This window comes from Lissotriton helveticus, chromosome 3_1, assembly GCF_964261635.1.
Source record: "Lissotriton helveticus chromosome 3_1, aLisHel1.1, whole genome shotgun sequence".
Classification (NCBI taxonomy): domain Eukaryota; kingdom Metazoa; phylum Chordata; class Amphibia; order Caudata; family Salamandridae; genus Lissotriton; species Lissotriton helveticus.
Genome location: NC_136061.1, coordinates 33,468,965 through 33,487,627, shown reverse-complemented (window position 1 = coordinate 33,487,627; position 18,663 = coordinate 33,468,965). Strand labels below are relative to the sequence as shown.

Sequence of the window (18,663 nt, the reverse complement as noted above, 5' to 3'; positions counted from 1 at the left end):
AAGCGCTATAATCAAAAATAAAGCGCTAGAGGGCATAAAGCGCGCTCCTAGCGCTACGAGCAGAATAAAGTGCTCCCAGGTGCCCTCAGCAAGCAGGGCAGAGTTCCAGCAAGTCCTTGGGCAGGCAGGGGGGCAAGGCTGGGCCCAGAGCCAGCTCACTGGGTCTCCAGGCAGGGAGACACCCCAAGTGGCGGTCCTCTGGCCCAGCAGCAGCAACAGCCCCCTCAGGATCCTGGAAAAGAACAACATCTGTGGGGACACAGCCCCATTTTTATACAGTGCATTCCTTTGTCTAAGGGTGCAGGGTGGGGGCGGAACCAGTCGCAGCTGGTTCTTGAGTACTCTGTTTACCTCAACCACCCTCTCTATTCACTGGCAGGGCTTGGGTCATTAGACACACCACAGGGGGGCGGAGCCAGCATTGTGTGTGGAAAACCCAGCGCATCCAGGACACAGGTACACTCCTCCCACACATTACTCATGCAAATCTCCCACTCACCACCGGGCAGACCCATCCAGACTTCCTGGAGCCTGGCATGCCAGCCAGCTCCAGCCAATCACACGCCAGCACCCTCACAGCACACGTACAGCCATGTCTAGAAATGGCGCTTCCCTACTAGACACATACATGCTGCATACACCGTTGCGCAGCATTCACTCACACGAGTTCACACATACCAGACTCAAGCCTGTATACCCCACGCATCAGGAACTACCAGGGACACATACATTTCCCATGCATTCCTATGGGCGGGCAGGCCTAGCTCAGCACATGCACTCAGAGTGCGCACGCACTTTCCACTGGGACACAGTGAAAGTGCGCAGAATCCAAAAATCACCATCTCCAGGTCACCATTACCTATTGCCAGGTCACCATTACCAGCAAAAAGTTTAGGGGTGAACCTGCCCTAATGGCCAAAGTCCAACAGCGAGGTTGTCCAGCAGGGCGGCGGTGTTGCGGTCCTTGTTGTTCTCCAGGTGGAAGTTGAGGTCCCCTAGGAGGATGTAGTCCGTGGAGGGGAGGGCGTGCGGGCTGATGAAGTCCGTGATGTCTTCGCTGAATTGTGTGTGTGGTACCGGGGGTCTGTAGACGAGGGTGCCTCTGAGGGTTGTCTTTGGGTCGGCGTGTATCTGGAAGTGGAGGTGCTCGGCGGCGAAGAAGGTGTCGTTGGAGTCGGTCGTGATGCGGATGGTGTTCTTGTAGACGATGGCGATGCCTCCTCCGGTCTGGTTGACGCGGTCCCTCCTGATGATCTTGTACCCATCCGGAATGACGATGGCGCTGTCGGGGGCTGAGGAGGCGTTCATCCAGGTTTCCATGAGGAAGGCGATGTCTGGTGATGTTGTGTCGAGGAGGTTCCAGAGTTCCAAGGCGTGTCTGTGGACGGAGCGGGTGTTGAGCAGGATGCACTTGAGGTAGTTGCTGCTGGTGCTTGGCTTGGCGGGTGCGGTGCAGGTTCGGAGGCAGGTGAACTTGCAGGTTTTGCAGGTGAAGGGTCCGTGGATGCGTTTCGGGGTGGCCCGGCAGCAGGCGGGGGTCCGGCCGGTATTGAGTGCATTGAGGGCGGCGGCGTCGTAGGTCTGGTGGGTGGTCTTGCATCGGCGGGGGCCAGGGGTCCTGGCACTGGGCGCGGTCCAGGCGCGGACGGGCGCAGATGGGCTTACCTTCGGCGCACAATCGGTGCGCCCGCTGCGCGTGAATGCTGCGCGTGCGCACGGTCTCCATTGAAGGCGAAGTGGGAGGGAGGGGCAGCTGGGAGGCGGGAGCGGGGAGGGCACAGAAGACAAGGGGGCGGGGCCGCGATGTACGGCGGCGGGAAGCAGGGAGCGGGGGTCACAGTGTCTAGAATACAGTCACAAAGGGAACAGGGGCGACAATACAATCACAGATACATGGATCAAAACAGGGTACAATATATGAAGGCGAAACATTACATGCATTTGCGAAAGAAAGACGTCAGACAGGGATAAGAAGAAGACACCGCCTGCTGTATTCCATCTCTTGTCACCTGAGAATGTTTTGATAGACAACTACAATCTGTTGTGGTTTTTAATGTTTTAACACTAACATAGGACAGACGCCTTTTTCTGTTATATAGAAATCGCTGTACAGGTTTCCCTGGAGGCAAGAACTGTAGGAGCTCAGTTTACAAAGGATGAATAAAACAGAGTGCTGCACTATATTAAGAAAGCATCCACTAGTGCATGGTTTTTCCTTATCCACTTCACGTTCCTACATAAAGCGTGCCTCATCAGAAAATATTACCTCCTCTATCATAATGGGGTTCAGTCACTATGCATTTTGTTGTAAATGCTGTTTCCACGTTCTCGTTGAACTTCTAGTTGCCTCAAGTTATGTGGTTCCTTGTAAATTATCCCTACAAAGAGTGATCCATTGGGTTGAAGAGTCTTATAAACTTCAACCTAAAGTGTGTGAGCTACCTAAAGCATTTTTTCTGCACTTTACCTCTGTTTACAGTCGCCACTTTGCCTTTTTCTAGGTTTGTCACGCGGTCGTTGCTCGATGTGTATGGTGGGTCTTACCTTGATACGCCCCTCTGGTCAATCTCGGCTTCATCGAGTCATCTGAGGCAGTTCAAGCTGATAGACCCCTCCTAGAGCGCGAGTGATTGCATCAGTGAATGTGTGACCTGCAGCTCCATGCTCCCTCCTCCTAACAAATTCTTCTTTTTCTTTTGATTCTAGGAAAGTCAACAAGTGCTATCGGGGCCGGTCTTGTCCAATCATTGTGCACTGCAGGTAACACTCACCTGGCGCTACATGGAACATATTTTAGAGTCCAAATTCAAGGATTCAGCTGTTTTTTGTCTAGAAAGATTTCCTTGAAGGATATTCTCTAGTAGAATACGTGGCAGCCGCAATACTCTGAAGTTCTTATTGAGGTGTAGGAAGTGGGATCGACTCACAGCAATGCGTGATCTTCCCTGCCTCCAGCCCTTCTAAGGGGATTCCTCTCATTAACCACCCCGTGCAGCATTGCTAGGGTCTTGATAGCAGAGACAGGCGAACCATAAGCAGGCGGTACAATGTCGTATATGTTCGGCGAAGGGCTGAGGTGTTAGACTGGCATATGTAACGAGTGCTGACTTTCTACCTCGCTTTGGGATGTTCTTGACCATCTCTTTCTGGTGTGTTTCAGTGACGGAGCTGGAAGGACGGGAACGTACATCCTCGTAGATATGGTTCTTAACCGAATGGCCAAAGGTGAGAAACGGAGGAAGTGTACTATGTTGTGTCCTATGTATAGATATGGTCTTAATGTTCCACCACATGATAAAAATGCCTTCTCTAGTCGCTCTCCAAAGGAATTGTTTTTTTTTTTTTTTTAATCTTTTTATTGAATTCAAATAACAAAAAACATAGGAAAGAAAACAGAAAACAAGGCAGTACATTACAAATGTGTCATTTCGGCGCCAAGGGGGGGGGGGGTACATTTTCAAATCAGATGTCAGAAGTATGTGATGAGATTGGGGAGGGGGGAGGAGACCAGGAATAAGCAAGACATCTAGATTCCCGTGGAGGAAACATCAGGCTGGGAGGATGACGGGTCAGTGTCCAATTCTGAATGGGGGGGAGTACATATATCACCACGGTATGCGTTCCATTGATTCCAGATTTTCCCCCAAACCGCATGTCGGATTGCGCATATCGAAAGGATTCTCTATCAGTCAAGTCATACTCAACTTTCAGCTCCTCAAACGTCTTGATTCTACCCTTGATCCACACATCATTCACCCTGCTGATACCGATCACATCCCACTTATCGAAACCCTTCGACTTTCAGAGGGATCCAAGTTTTTCCGACGCATAAAGCGGGGTAGCACGAGTCGGCTTATCAGCCCAGCCCAGGGCCGCTGTAGCGCGATACCACACCTGCACTGCCGTCCTTGTGGGGCCCGTGAGAGATTTACCAACAGATCTCGCGTACAGAGCCCTGTTATAGTCTCCACCGGGTAGCAGCCATCTATCCATCTCAAACACCGGGTTCGGTAAAGGACCGTAAATGCAGTGGTTGATGGCCCCCAGCTGAGAGGCCCAATAGTAGCGGCGGATGTCCGGGAACGCGATACCCCCGTCGTACCACGGGAGCGTCAGCTTCGCAAGAGCGATACGAGAACGGCCCCCCCATATCAATTGTCTCTGTAGACTTTCAATCTCACGGAAGTAGCGGGCAGGCACAATATCAAGTGTATTTTGCAGCGCATAAAGGAACCGGGGGAGCGACGTCATCTTAAACAATGCCGCCCGTCCCAGAGGAGAGAGAGGGAGCCTACCCCACGCAGTCACATCAGCGCGGAGGCGCTGGAGAGGGGGCAACAAATTGCGTTCATAGCGAAGCACAGGGTCCAAGGTGATAAAAATCCCCAAGTACTTAAATCCCTCCCGCACCACCGAGATAGGACATCCACGAGGCAGAAGAGGAGCATCACCGTAGAGAACATAGACGCAAGACTTCGACCAGTTGATTACAAGACCGGAATTTTTACGGAAAGAAGTCAAGACGTCAAAAAGGACAATCAACGATTTCCGAGGCGACGTAAGATACAGGAGTATATCGTCTGCGTATAAGGATATGCGATCTTCAAACTCCGGATTCCATCTAATGCCCCTCAAGGACGGTTCCCATCTCAGCCATGCCGCCAGTGGCTCCAAAGCAAGGGCAAATAAGAGAGGAGACAAGGGGCAGCCCTGGCGCGTTCTCCTACCGAGAGCAAAGGAGGCTGAGACACGACCATTTACCACCACTTGGGCTAAGGGGTCGGTGTAGAGCAGTTTCACCCAGTCAATGAAGGTAGGGCCGAAGCCGAAACCAAAGGAATTGTTAACCGTACTACTAGACATCAGTGACATCTCTCCGTAAAAACTAACCACCAACACCCCGCACACTATATTTACACTGGCCAACATTTCCTGAAAACAACTGCTTTCTTAGGACTGTTATCATCATTTAGAGGTTGGAGGAAACATGCCATCTGCAAAGAAATTGCCAGATGCCCCATCAGCCAAGCTCTTGCATCCACTGCTACGTACAGCGGTTATGGGATGTTGGGTTTCCACTGCAGTCGCCACTCTCACAAAAACTCTATCTTGCCGAGCATCGGCTGAGTGATATGGTGTTGGAAGACCCACCTTAAATATAGCAGGCCTTCCATGTCATCCGTTTTTTACTCTCTACAACAGCGGGGCACAGCATGGTAGAAATTGGTCAAGATGAAGCAGCAGGCACTGGTAAAGCAAATAGATCTCATTTTTAGGTTTGGCCAATGAAGACACATTGGCTTTGCCAGTACAATTGTTGATGCTTGTCAGCATTAGCAAAACAAATTTTATAGCTGAAAAAAGAAAAAAATGTGTTGACGTGTATACTTGCATGTGCCATCACACGTGCACGTTCGCGCCATGATGCAATGACGTATACACTGGTATGACCACCATTTAATTTTTTTTTTATTTAATGACAGATACTTATCTTGGAGTGGGACATTGGAAAAGAAAGAAGAGTCACAGAAGAAAATAATTGTTGCGGCCTCCCACCCCTCGAAAAATAATGACGTAAAAGAGAGGAATAGCGGAGCAACAGTCAGGCGGGTGGGAGAGAGTAAATGCTAGTGAGTGGCGAGAACAATGGGGAGCAAGCGTATGGGAGAGCAAGGAAGAGGTAGTTGAGTGGAGGATAAAAAATATTAAAAAGCCAAGAAGGAAGTTAAATGTTAATGTTAAATGCCGTATACTTGTAAAGCGCACAGATGCCCCAGCAAAGGGGCGTCCCGGCGCTGTATACCGCTGGGGAACCCGTCCTGGCTTTCCCTGTGGGATGGTCCCTACTGGGAATCCCCAAGGTGGAGCCAGGCATCCCCGGCGTTGATGGGGGCCATTGTGGAGATTAGGCAAGCTAATGCCCAGAGTTGCCGAGTGGGACCCCTGGTTAGATTAGGCACCGAGGCGAGAATTGTCGAGTCCGCTGACCCTGGTCCACGACCCTGCCGCGTCGGGAATTGAACCCTGGTCCCAGGCCGACTTCTGCTCCCGGGTATGCCGCCTCTAGAGTGGAGGGGCAATGGAAGCAACAGACTAACTGTGGGGTGCAACGTGGCGAGCACGTAGGAGCAGGGATGTGATTGAGAAGCAGCACATCGGAGAGTCCGAATGATCTGGTCATCATGCAGGCTTGCTGCCAATCCATGAAGGTTGCTGATACCTTCTTTGAGGCAAGCGATATATAACAAGAGACACAATGCAAACAAGCTCCAAGACCACTGAGGAACAAAGCAGAATGTTGGAGTCAAGCCACAATATTTGAATTATTTTCTTTGGGATGTTTGATATATGAAAAAGGTCACCATCTGAAGCCTCAACAAAGAGGATTTCCTCGAAACGCGTTGGCTGTTGGAGTATAAACAAGGGACTTCAGAAAGGATGTATCGTATCAATGGTAAGGATTTTCAATAAAGAAGAATATCCAAAACAGATCGGATCAATGTGCAACTATGAATATCGATATATATGAACAAAAAATTAGGGGTCGGTGAAATATTTCATTCCACTGACAGAACTGGTGGAATTTTGCCGACTCGATTTCCGGCCAAATTCTGCCAATCTGCCACCATTTTTTTGTCACGTGTGGCTCTAGGGCTGTAAGTTTGTGAGTGAGATTTGGTGTCCCATAAGGTGATTTATGGTCGCCAGGAGGACATCCGGTGAGATTTTCCTGACATGGGCGGTCATGACGGTTCGCGGTCAGAATTCAGCCGCTCAAGTAGAAAATCTACTTGAGCTGCAGCAAAATCAACTTAAGTAGCTGCACCCTCTGGCATCCCGTGCGGTGCCGTTTACGCTGATTTTTCAGTGCAGAACGCATCCCTGGCGCTAAATCACAGCACAAGCAGCGGAACATACCTATTTCCACCCGTTGGTGGAACTCTGAAGAATCTCTCAGTTTTTATGTAACTCAATTGAATTCCGTGGAGTCAAATTCTGCGATTACACCCATCCCTAATAAAAATAAGCATGATAGTGGTAAAAAAAATTTAGGAAATATGAACCTCCTATCAAGTTTATGTAGATTTTAACTCCTTACGTGCTCATGACGAGCTCAGCTCGTCATGAGGCACGGTGGCGCTGTGCTCATGACAAGCTGAGCTCGTCATGACCCGCGCGGCGCTCACATGTGGGGATAATTCCCCCGCTGTGCTGAGCGTTCTAAAGAAACGGGCGTGGTCATGACAAGCTCAGCTTGTCATGAGCACAGCGCCACCGTGCAGCGTGACAAGTCAAGCTTGTCACAAGCACCGTGGTGCTGCGCGCGCCCCCCTCCCCCCAGCACCGCGGGATAATTAGCCCGCAGCGAAGGGGTTCACCCTACTAGTGGGGAGTTGATATTGGAGGATTAAACACTGAGCTACTAATCCCTGCACACCATTTTAGTGTGTGTCAAGCACACAGTGGAGTGCTAAAAGTAAACGAAGGAAGCAGTTCCCTGGATGAAAGCAGTGGAAAGATATACGTCATCCAATTGAGAGGATAGTAAAGAAGCCATGCTCCTGGGGAGAGAAAAACACAGGAAGAGGAAGTAAAGCCATTGGATAAGAAACAATCAGATAAGACTGACAGGAAAGCTTAACAGTGATAAGCAATAGGCTGGCTCAAAGACCGCGGTGAGTATTGGTCCTGTCCATAATAAAGGTGTCTGCAGGCAAGACCTAAAAAATGTCTCCTACTTGCTAGGAAAAACAGGCCTAGATTAACAAATCACGGAACACAGCTCAGTAAGTGAAGTTGCTGCGCTGTGTTTCTAGAACAGGAGAGAACAGAACAGCGCTGTATTGACTATTAGAACATTGGAATGTTGGGAGCTCCATTGAATACAATGGCGTGCTCCGGGCTTCTAATGGCTGGTATAAGCCCGGAGCTCCAACATTCCAATGTTTCTTTGGCTTCAGGGACCCTGAGGGGATTCCAATCCCCTCACGCTCCCATAAGGCGTTGTTCTTTTTTGTTAGAACATTCTGCCCTCTAGTGGCAGAATGTTCTAATAGCCTTATAGCCCTTCGTAGTCGGGCTATACCGGCTATTAAAGTCCCTCTCCCTTGTTAAAGGCCCACACCTTCGACTCGGGGCCTTTAACGCTTGAGAGGGCCTTTAATAGCCGGTATAGCCCTCTATGGCGGGCTATAAGGCTATATTAGAACATTGGAATGTTGGGAGCTCCATTGAAAACAATGGAGTGCTCCGGGCTTCTAATCGCTGGTATAAGCCCGGAGCTCCAACATTCCAATGTTTCTTTGTTTACAGCTCTGGATGTGAACAAAGGCTTCAGGGAATCTGAAGGGATTCCAATACCCTCGCGCTCCCATAAGGCTTTGTTTTTTTGTTAGAACATTCTGTCCTCTAGTGACAGAATGTTCTAATAGCCTTATAGCCCTTCGTAGATGGGCTATACCGCTATTAAAGTCCCTCTCCCTTGTTAAAGGCCCTCGCCTTCGGCTCGGGGCCTTTAACGCTGGGGAGGGCCTTTAATAGCCGGTATAGCCCTCTATGGCGGGCTATAAGGCTATATTAAGCTGTGGTGCTGTTTTGCTCCCTTCCTGCGCTGCCACGCCTTTGACTGCCATGCACCAAATGCAGACACCCTTGCACCATAGTGAAAGGGTGTGTTTATTGTCGTCAGCATAGGTTTTTGTTTAGGAAGGGGTTTCCTCCAGCACAAGACTCTGCTTTAAGGCATTTCTCACTTTGCATGTGTGCTGTAGAATGCAGCACACATGCAAAGAGGAACAGACGAGGAGAAATTAAAACATTTCTCCTCGTCACGATGGTGCAAATTCCTGTCTACAGTTCTTTGTAGATGGGGATTTGCATCAAAACTAAGGCGTGGTTGCATGTGCGCGGCAATGCATCACCCATGGAACGCTCCCGTGACGCAAAGTGATGCAAGGTAGCACACCGCTCTGGATTGCGTTACTTTGGGTAAAACGCAAATCACGAAGCGCGTTGGATTGCAATTCCCGCCAATAGTCTTTGAATCTGGTGTGTGTTAAAAAAAAGTAATGCAAACCCCACGCAAAGTCCTTGTAAATCTGGGCTTCAGAATGCGTCCGGGACACAGTTTTTTTATCCAATTACAAGCCCATGACATGCTGGACTCATCAAAACTGGTTGTTTTCATCAACTCGATCTCATCCTTTTGGCGAGAGTGGTGCAAAAAACCGTACCCACCTCGCTGAAATCCCCAAATATGGTGGAACGACTGTGGCTGTTCTGGCAGCAGGCATGCTTTGATATCCTGCCATCAGAAACTGGCCCACCGAAGCCTGGGCGTTGCTCGTGAAGGCCTGAGAATAAGGACATTACCTCTTAGGATTGTTTTTGTGCAGGAAGGTGTCCCTGTGAAGCCAGCACCACTGCAGCATGGCACAAGGATGCCTGTGATGGCGCTCGCCAGCGCACAGTGCGCCAGCACAAGGAGAGCGCAGAAATGCTCCATATATCTTTGTAAATCTGTGTAAATATGGAGCATTTCTGTTCTCTCCCTTTAACCCCTTGGCTGCGGCGGTAATTCCGCCGCGGCGCTAGGAGGCATGGGGCACCGCGCGGCCCCACCATGCTCGCGAAGGAACCACTCCGTCACGAGTCTCGGGCGCGCTGTGCTTGTGACGGAGCGGTTCCGTCACGGCCTCGCCCGCTCAATAGAACGCGCCGCGCAGGCGCAAAATCAGCGCCACGCAGGCGCGGCGGCCGGGCCGTGATGGAACCACTCCGTCACCAGCACAGCGCGTCCGTAGCTGGTGCCGGAGTGGTTCCGTCACCAGCATCGATGGTGTTAACACATCACAGTGCTGCCAGTTCACATCTTCTGCAGCATTGTGTGAAATATTAGCAAAACTGCCCTTTGCTTCTAACCCCCGTGAATCCTGAATGAGAACTCTAGATTACATGCGCTATTATCCCTCGTCCGGCAACAGTTGGTGTGAAGCATCTTTGCCTATTGTTGAATACGAGGTCGGTAGGCCGCCATGCCCTGCACATCCATGACCTTCTGGTCAGGGAAAATCCCCTGTGTCTGTTTCTAACAGAAACTTGGCTGGGAGAGGCTTCCAATCCGGACGTCTTCTCAGCCATTCCCCCGTTGTACAACATCTTCCGGGCGGACAGAGTTAAGGGCAGGGGAGGGGGAGTGGCGGTCGTGGTGAAAAAGAGCGTTTCCTGCTCAGTGCTTCCCCTGAACGCTATTGGGAATGCTGAGTCGTTGGCTTTTACAATTCGACTGTCACCGGGTCAGGCCCTGAAGGGCTTGCTGGTATATAGGCCACCCGGCCCGGTGGGCTCTTTTTTTGAGGACCTGCAGACGGCCGCCTCTGAGTTGGCTTTGACCACACAGCATTGCATTGTGGCCGGTGATTTTAATTTCCATTTGGATGTGGCAGATGACTCTGATGCAGCCAAATTGTTGGACGTTACATCTCCGCTTGGTCTCGTGCCATGCGTGTCGGGGCCAACACATGAGAAGGGGCACACCCTGGATCAAGTGTTTTCATCTGTTCCACCCACGGAGGTTGCTACCCGGCAGATGCTTTGGACTGACCACCGGCTGATCAGCTTCTCGGTGGTGGAATCTGCACGCTCGGACTATAGAGCGCCCATTTTGCTCAGACCAGCCTCGCGAGCACTTTATAGAGTGACACCAGACCTGCTTGAGCAGGCGCTTCTGGATCACCCTTGTCATCTTGTGGGTGATTTGGATAGTGATGTGGAGTCTCTACAGCATTGGCTTATAGACAGGTTGGATGATCTAGCCCCCAAGGCTGCCCCCCGGTCCACGGTGGCGAGGCAATCGGCCCCGTGGTTTACGGAGGCGCTTCGTGTGGCCCGTAGTCAGTGCAAGGTGGCCGAGAGGGCCTGGCGCCGTATGTACGATGGGGAGGCCAAACTTGCCTATAAGGCAGCAGTTAAGGCCTACCATCGGGACATCCTGGGTGCCAAGAGGGAATATCTGGCGAGGAGGATAGAGGCATCGGCGAACTCCTGTAAGGAGATCTTTAATATCGTGAAGGAGTTTACTATCTCCAGCTCTCATCCGCCCCCGCCAGCTTCAGCGGATGTTTGGGCGCATGATCTGGCTGGCTTCTTCACAGGTAAGATCAAGGCCATTCAGGCCACCTTTGAGGAGGGACCGGAGCGAGGCAATGGTATTAGGGTGGATGGTAGTCTACCGCAGATATCTGCGGCGACGCTATCCGATTTCCCTACTGTTGCCTGTGATGTCTCTCAGGCGTTATTGGCCAACCTTAAATCTGGCTCGCCACTTGACCCCTGCCCTGCCAAATTTTTGGCCGGGATGGCGGCGGTGGTGAATCCTATGGTCAATTCTGTCCTCAATTCCTCCTTGGAAGAGGGAAGGGTCCCCAGCTCTTGGAAAAGAGCGATGGTGATCCCCCTCCTAAAAAAAACGGGTCTTGACACCGAGGTTTTGGCGAACTACAGGCCAATCTCGCTTTTACCTGCACTGGCGAAGATCACGGAAAAATACGCCCACGGAGTCCTGTCGGGCTTTTTGGAGGCTAACCATCTGCTCCACTCCTCTCAATCGGGTTTCCGTCCTAATTTTAGTACGGAAACGGCTCTGTTGGAGGTGACTGAGATTATCAGGGAGACTCTGGATGTCGGCGGTAGGGCCATGCTGGTCATGTTAGATCTGTCGGCGGCGTTCGACACCGTCCCCCATAAGGCGCTTTTAGCGAGGCTTTATGACATCGGCCTCAGGGGGACGGTGCTCAGGTGGTTCACCTCTTTCCTGGAAAATCGCCGCCAGACGGTCTGGGTTTCCCAGAGCTCCGCCGAGATGCCGCCACTGGGAGTTGGGGTTCCACAGGGTTCTGTGTTGAGCCCCACGCTATTTAACATCTTTATGTCCCCTTTGGCGGCCTTGGTGGAGGCCTGTGGGGCCCAGATCGTCTCCTATGCCGACGACACGCAACTCCTCTTCACTTGCGGGAAAGATCAAGAGTTTGATGGAGAGAGAATCCGGGACTGCCTGGCGTTGGTCTTCGACTGGTTCCAACGGAACAGTCTGAGGGCCAACTCGGGCAAGTCTGAGATTTTATTTTTTGGCTGTGTCGTCGAGCCTGATTGGCAGCATTGGTGGCCGTCTGACATGAATCCTCCTGCTCAGTCCTCCCAGGTTGCTAAAAATCTGGGTGTCAAGCTAGATAATCAGCTGGCGTTGCGAACTCACATCCTTGGTCTGGCTGGTACCTGCTACGGAATCCTGAAGATGCTTCGCAAATTTTTGCCCCTGTTGTCGGAGGAACACAGGAGGATTACCGTTCAGGCTCTTATCGGCTCTAGGCTGGATTATGTAAACGCCCTCTTTCTTGGCCTTCCAGATTATCTGGTTCAGCGCCTTCAGGTGGTGCAGAACTCTGCTGCCCGGGCAATTTTTGGTCTTGGCAGACGTGCCCGTGCCTCAGGGTTGCTCCAGAAGCTTCATTGGCTCCCGATTAGGAAGCGGATTCTGTTTAGGAGAAGTGTGGCTCACTGGTTAGAGGAGGCAGACCTGGAGGCAGAGGTCAGCCCGGGACCAGGGTTCAATTCCCGGCTCGGCGGGGTCTTGAGTCCTAAAATGTCCATGGACTTGACAATTCTCGCTCCGGTGCCTACTCGATTCACGGGTTCACACTCTGCGACTCTGGGCAATAGCTTGCTTAATCTCCACAATGGCCCCTCGCGGCGGGATGCCTGGCTTTCACCTTGCGGATACCCTGCCGGGGTTATCTCACAGGGGAATACCAGGACGGGTTCCCTAAGCAAGCGCTTAGAAACCGCTTGGTGATTTGCGCTATATAAATTCCTGTACATTTACATTTACATTTACATTTACATTTACATTTACATTTACATTTAAATCCTTGACCCTGATGCACAAAGCTTTGCATGGATCAGGGGCGGGATATTTACAGCGGAGACTGAACTTCTATCATCCAGTTCGCTCTCTCCGTTCGGAATCCCTTTTTAAAGCGGTGGTTCCACGGGTGAGGAAGGCGCGCGCTGGAGGGCGATCCTTCAGCTGCCGAGCGCCTCAGGTGTGGAATTCGCTTCCGCTTGCGCTGCGCAGTACTGCCAATCTGCTTCAGTTTAGGAGGAGCCTGAAGACTTGGCTTTTTAATCCCTAGTCTGTTTTTTCTATTAAATTGTTTCTTTTTCTTCCTTTTAGGATTTTGTGTTTTAGCTGTGTTGTGTTACTTTTATGAGCCACGGGTGGAAAAGCGTCGGGACACTCCTTTCGAGTAGCCGTATGCTATACAAAAACAACGTAACATAACATAACACCAGTTTGATATACAAGAACCCTGAATTACATCTCAATTCAGGAGTTTCATGAAAGTACTGCGGGACCCCTTTGGATGTCTAAAATACAGAAAGAAACAGTGAGCGCCAAACTCCAAGGGGCAGATGTACTCAGAGTCCACACAATGTAGAGCAGCAAGGCAAGTTGCTGCGCTGCGTTGTGTGAATGGGAGAGAGCTGAACTGCGCCATATTTACAAAGATATGGAGCTCTTCAGCTCTCTTCCAGCGCCGGTGCACTTGTGCCTCCCCAGCACCATGCTGCAAGCGTACGTGTGTTATGGCAAAGATAGTTTTCTGTAAGACAAGACACCGTCCTGCACAAAAACAACCCTAGGAGGCATTTTCCTCTTTCTAGGCATGATGCAGCGCGTCACACATAGAACCAGGAAGTAACATGGAGACTTAAAAAACATTTCTCCTCGTTGCACCTCTCTGGGGTAGACGCACTGATTTCATGCAATTTGAGCTTTACAAACCTTAGTAAATCTGGAATTACGTGAAATCCATGAGTGGGCGCTTGGGTTCATGGAATGCCTACCAAGAAATGCAACGCAAGCCTCTGCATTTTGTTACATTCCTTTACAAAAGACACGTAAATTACGTCTCGCGTGGCTTTGTAAATATCAAATAAGGCTTTGTATTGCCATGTGTCACCTTGCACCACTCAAGGTCTACGCCCAGGATTAGCAAATATGAGCCCGGTGGAGTCGCACCTCATCGCCACAAACAACCCATTCAAATTCCACTCCATGCACAGCAGCTATACTACCCTAATTCCAGTCTAGGGTGACAGCGTTGCGTCTCTGATGCCAGAAGACCCTCAACTCGGATATGTCAGCCCACAACTTTGCACAAGACCCTCAGTGTACCGCAAAAGAGCCCACCAGAGTCACTCACCGGTCCCCTAAATTTTTCTGAACTTGGACACTGCAAAAGGCTGCAGTGTTCCATTCAAACCTGCCATAATTACTCGCAGGGTCGCACAAGAAGTCGCCCTCTCCGCATTATTCCTTAACTTTATTGAGCCCCTCAGAGACAATCCAATGAGCTCAAAGGTTTTATTTCCAATCCTACATAAATGATATGGAAACATATCTCAAGATCGATCAACGACAGCGAAGGAAGGCTCAGTCTGGACTCTGGTCCGTCTGCCTCCTTGCTCAATCTACTGCCTCTGGTTCACGTACTCCGCATGAGCCAGGAGTCTAGGGTTTCACTTTCATCACAACCTCACCACAAGCGCGCCCAATTTTAAAATGAGAATCCATTGTAGTGGGTGGGGGAACCACAGCGTTTACAATGCCAGAGCTTCTGCTGGCTCCATGGCCGAGAACCTCTGACCTGACAGTCCGTCTGCCACACGGCCACCAAGGGACGGGCAGCACGACCATAACTCATTTTCACTTCGCAGAACCTCCTGCAAGGCATAGCCATTCTGGGTGAGAAGAATGCACAACGCCCAACACCTGCACGGAGAATGTTTACTCCGTGCTAGGCCACTGCTCCAGTGCCTGCCTGGCGGACATCTACATCTGGCAGGCGGATCCTCTACCAGAAGAGTGGAGGCGCGAGCCTTTGTGGCGCTGGCAGGCTGAGCCGATGACAGCACACTTAAATACACATTGACCAGAGGCGGGGAACAAGCCTCAGCTTCCCCTCGAGAACAAATGATTCTGCCCCTGGTCACTTACTAACTTGTCTCTGTTGGGCTATAGTGCTCAGTTAGTTCTCATTCTGTTAGCGGCCAGGCTTTATGGCTTGAGTGATCCCGCTCTGCCCCAGGATAAGTCTCATGTTGGTTCCCGGGTGGATGTATTCAGTTATTGCTCTCACTATCATCATGCGATGAGACGGGTCACATCACTATCCCCAGCTCCACCGTGTGGGCCAAGACACATCTCATTGTTCCTCCTTCTGCCTTGTGAGATGGACAGGCCTATGCCTGCTCTCCTATCTCCCTGCAGAAGCAGGAGATGCTTCATTAGTTTGTGCCTCTCCACCCAGGCGCTGCAGATGTGACACATTGGTGTTCCTCTTCCTGCTAGGAGTGTGTTGGATTGTTGTTGCCCGTTCTGCCTTGTGTGTAGATCCCATTCCTCTTCCTGCCATGACATCAGCCTCATCTCATTCCTTCTCCCCTGTGTCCCATGTCTGGCAGGGCAGAGCTCATCATTCTTCCCTCCTTGGTCAGGTGTGTTTCTTGATAGATGTCATTAATGTTTTCCTTTTTGCCTTTCCCTCCTCTCTTCCATCTTTATCATTCTTATGTGTGTGAATAGTATCTGTTTCTTCCTGGGTGAGAGGACCCATGTCTCATTATTGTCTCTCCTCCTTCCATCTTGCCAGGTGTGAAGGAAATTGACATTGCTGCCTCCCTGGAGCACATCCGTGACCAGCGGCCCGGGATGGTCCGCACCAAGGTGAGACGGGGCTGATGTTGAAGCAGTCGCGATGGTTGTAGTCTGGGAAGAAAGGGGTGTTGTTGAGGCAGGGCTTGTGGTTCACCAGCATGTGATCTTCCCTAAAGTTAAGCCATCCGGCGTGGAAACATCTGTATTAAAGACACATTACATACAGCAATCTGTGAAGCCTCCGGTGGGAATGCAAATAATGATCAACACAGAGAAAAGTCTCCAGCAGGGGTGTTTTGTTTGACTGCAATCTATGAGCAGCACCAGGTAAGACCTGCCTCAAGATAAAGTGACCCGTGACATGTGAAGCACACACGGAGTGAAAGAACAGCACCTCCCTGCTTCATGCTACGCAGTTAGTGAGGTAGAGAGGTGTAAAGTCCACCCCGGACGCATCTATATTTTACTACATGTTGTGTGGCTGGAGTCATGGCAGCCACTGCTTCTTCAGCCACGTCTTTGAAGTCAGAATCTCTCCTGTCTTCTGTTGTCACAACAGACCGTCCTCAGCCTGGGCAGTGGGGCAGGTTTACTGGAGGTTTGCTCTCCTGTTTCAGTCCTCGTGTTCTTCGTTGGCCTGAATCCAGGTATATGGACCCAGGGACTTGTGCTGCATTTTCGGAGTCTGCTTTTTGGTTTTTCTGGCACCATAGAGGAACACAGTTCAAAAGCAATAGAATTCCTAGGAGGAAGGGAGGCTCATTGGGGAAGTAGAACCAGAAATGTGAGAATTGGTAGTGGAACCAACAGTAATGAAACTTGCTGGGCCCAGAGACCTTTATGCCCAAGGGAAGCGCTCTGACTTCACAGCCACTCCTCAAGTCTCCAGACTTTTAGAGGTCTAACTGGATACTATGGCGGATAACTTTTTGATAGTGGATGTCTCTGGTGCTGTCATCAATGTCTCCACTGGGAAAGCCCTGGGTATAAAGATTCCCCAGGGTGGCTCTGTAAATGCTTAGATGCTCGAGCTCAGCCCTTACTCAAGGTGTTTGTTTCCTCCCACTAAAGGGAAAGCTCCCCAAGGACGTGTGTGAGGATCTTATAATAACGCTCCTGGAGCCGAGCTAACCGGAAAACCAGTGTCACTCTTCTAGGTCTAGCGCTAGACTCATTAGTGCAGACACCAAGGTCTGGTCCCCAACAGATTGCGTTCTGGCAGTAATGCAAAATTCATCCCTCTGATCTAAGTGGATTTATGCCACAATGACGCACGCGCCACAACATTAGACATGTAACGCCCTGGTATTGGATAACCAGGTCCAGCATTCAATGGCTAATCCCCTGATAGACAAGGAAAAGCTTGTGATACCCTCTGGAAAATAGGGTTCTTCTTCTTTCCAGAACAAACTGTGGGAATAAATGGATCTCTTACATGTGTTTACTTTCTAAAGAGTCCATGGTAAAGTTGAGGATTAATGGTGTGCTCCTGGACCCCCTCGTCATTGGGCGAGGTACCCACCAGGGATGTCTGCCATCACCCCATCTTTTGTGATAGCAGTCGACCCTCTGAGAACCAAGCTACATCTGGACGAGAGAGTAATGACCTTTCGACAGACCCCAGGGCTGGAGGACAAAGTATCGTTCTATCGCAATGACCCTCTCTACCGGAGTCAATCCCTTCCGCGGAGCCTACGAGTGATATCGATTCTGCACTGTGCCAAGTCTAGGGTCAGCTTCATCAAGGTTTTGAGTCGTCCTTACGCCGCGCATGTGTGTGCAAGGGCAACGCAGAACCTACGTGAGATTTATCAAGCCACAGAAAGGCCCTCCTGCGTGACCCTGCGCGGCCTGATAAATCTAGAGGAACGCAAGGCAGCGCAAATGCTTTGCTTTACTCTGCAGCAGGGAGGCCTTCCATGGGTGGAGTGCGGGTGTTTCCACGCATCCACCCATGGATTTAGCTGCATTCTCAGAGTCATTATTATTGGTAAACCTGAAAATGCATCAAAATGTTTCGCCTCCCCATGTGAGGCATAACAAGGAGAAATATCTTTATTTCTCCTCGTTTTCCCTCTTTCCTTATGTGCTGCACTCTTCAGCACACATAGAATGAGGAAAATGCCTCTCAGGATTGTTTTTGTACAGGAAGGTGTCCCTTCTGCATAAACACAATACTGCCTATAATGCAGGCTTCCTTGCACAATGGCGCTCGGGTGCCTGCGTTGGTGCTAGACAGCTTAAAGTGAGCCAGCACTAGGAAAGGAAAGAAATGCACTGTATTGTATTAAATACGGCGCTTTCTTGCACTTTTCACTCAGCGCAGCAAGGTGTTTTGCTATGTGAAAGAATGATACATCTTCCCTGTCTGACAAGCAAGAGATGTGGGGCGCTCTTAGGTGACACTGTGGCTTTAAATATCTGGGTCCACAGTGTGGGCAGACACAATTCTTCCTGTGTTCCAAGGGCTAAAGAAAGACCGGCTTCACTAGGGACCCCTCTCTGTCTCCTTCATGGGACGGGTGGCACTGGTTAAAATGGGGGTGCTATGTAAGGCGTTTAACTTCCGAAACAAGTTTCTGTTCTGGATCGCGCCCTTTTCCTCCTGTGTATCATTTCCTAAGGGTGGCGTCATCGTGGAAGAGCGAAGTCCCATTGGCTGAATACAGCAAATGAACCTTTGATGGGCGACTGGCCTCGACAGATTTTATTGTACCGCAGACCTTGTGGTTATCAGTGATTGGCAAAGTGTCCTAGATTCTGCCTGGCGTATAGTACAGATCTATGGTCCCTGGGAAATGATCCATTCGTTAGTTCTATATGGAGGTCGCGGTCTGGATGACATTCCGTCAGTACCCAGAGGGGTCCCTGTAGTGTGAGGAGGTGCCTTGTCTCATGTGAGATGGCAAGGGAAACTAACTAAGGGGTCTCTGGTACATGTCTTC

The 18,663-nt window shown here is 50.5% G+C and overlaps 1 protein-coding gene across 4 annotated transcripts in view; it reads left to right on the top strand.

The window, feature by feature from the left end:
- Positions 1-18,663, top strand: part of PTPRN (protein tyrosine phosphatase receptor type N) — a 352,125-nt gene that overhangs the window by 318,099 nt on the left and 15,363 nt on the right. For all 4 annotated transcript variants that reach the window (XM_078679171.1, XM_078679173.1, XM_078679172.1 and 1 more), the window contains exons 20-22: positions 2,707-2,760; positions 3,161-3,225; positions 15,714-15,787. In XM_078679171.1, the coding sequence (XP_078535297.1) occupies positions 2,707-2,760; positions 3,161-3,225; positions 15,714-15,787 (193 nt within the window). The remainder of the gene's footprint in view (positions 1-2,706; positions 2,761-3,160; positions 3,226-15,713; positions 15,788-18,663) is intronic.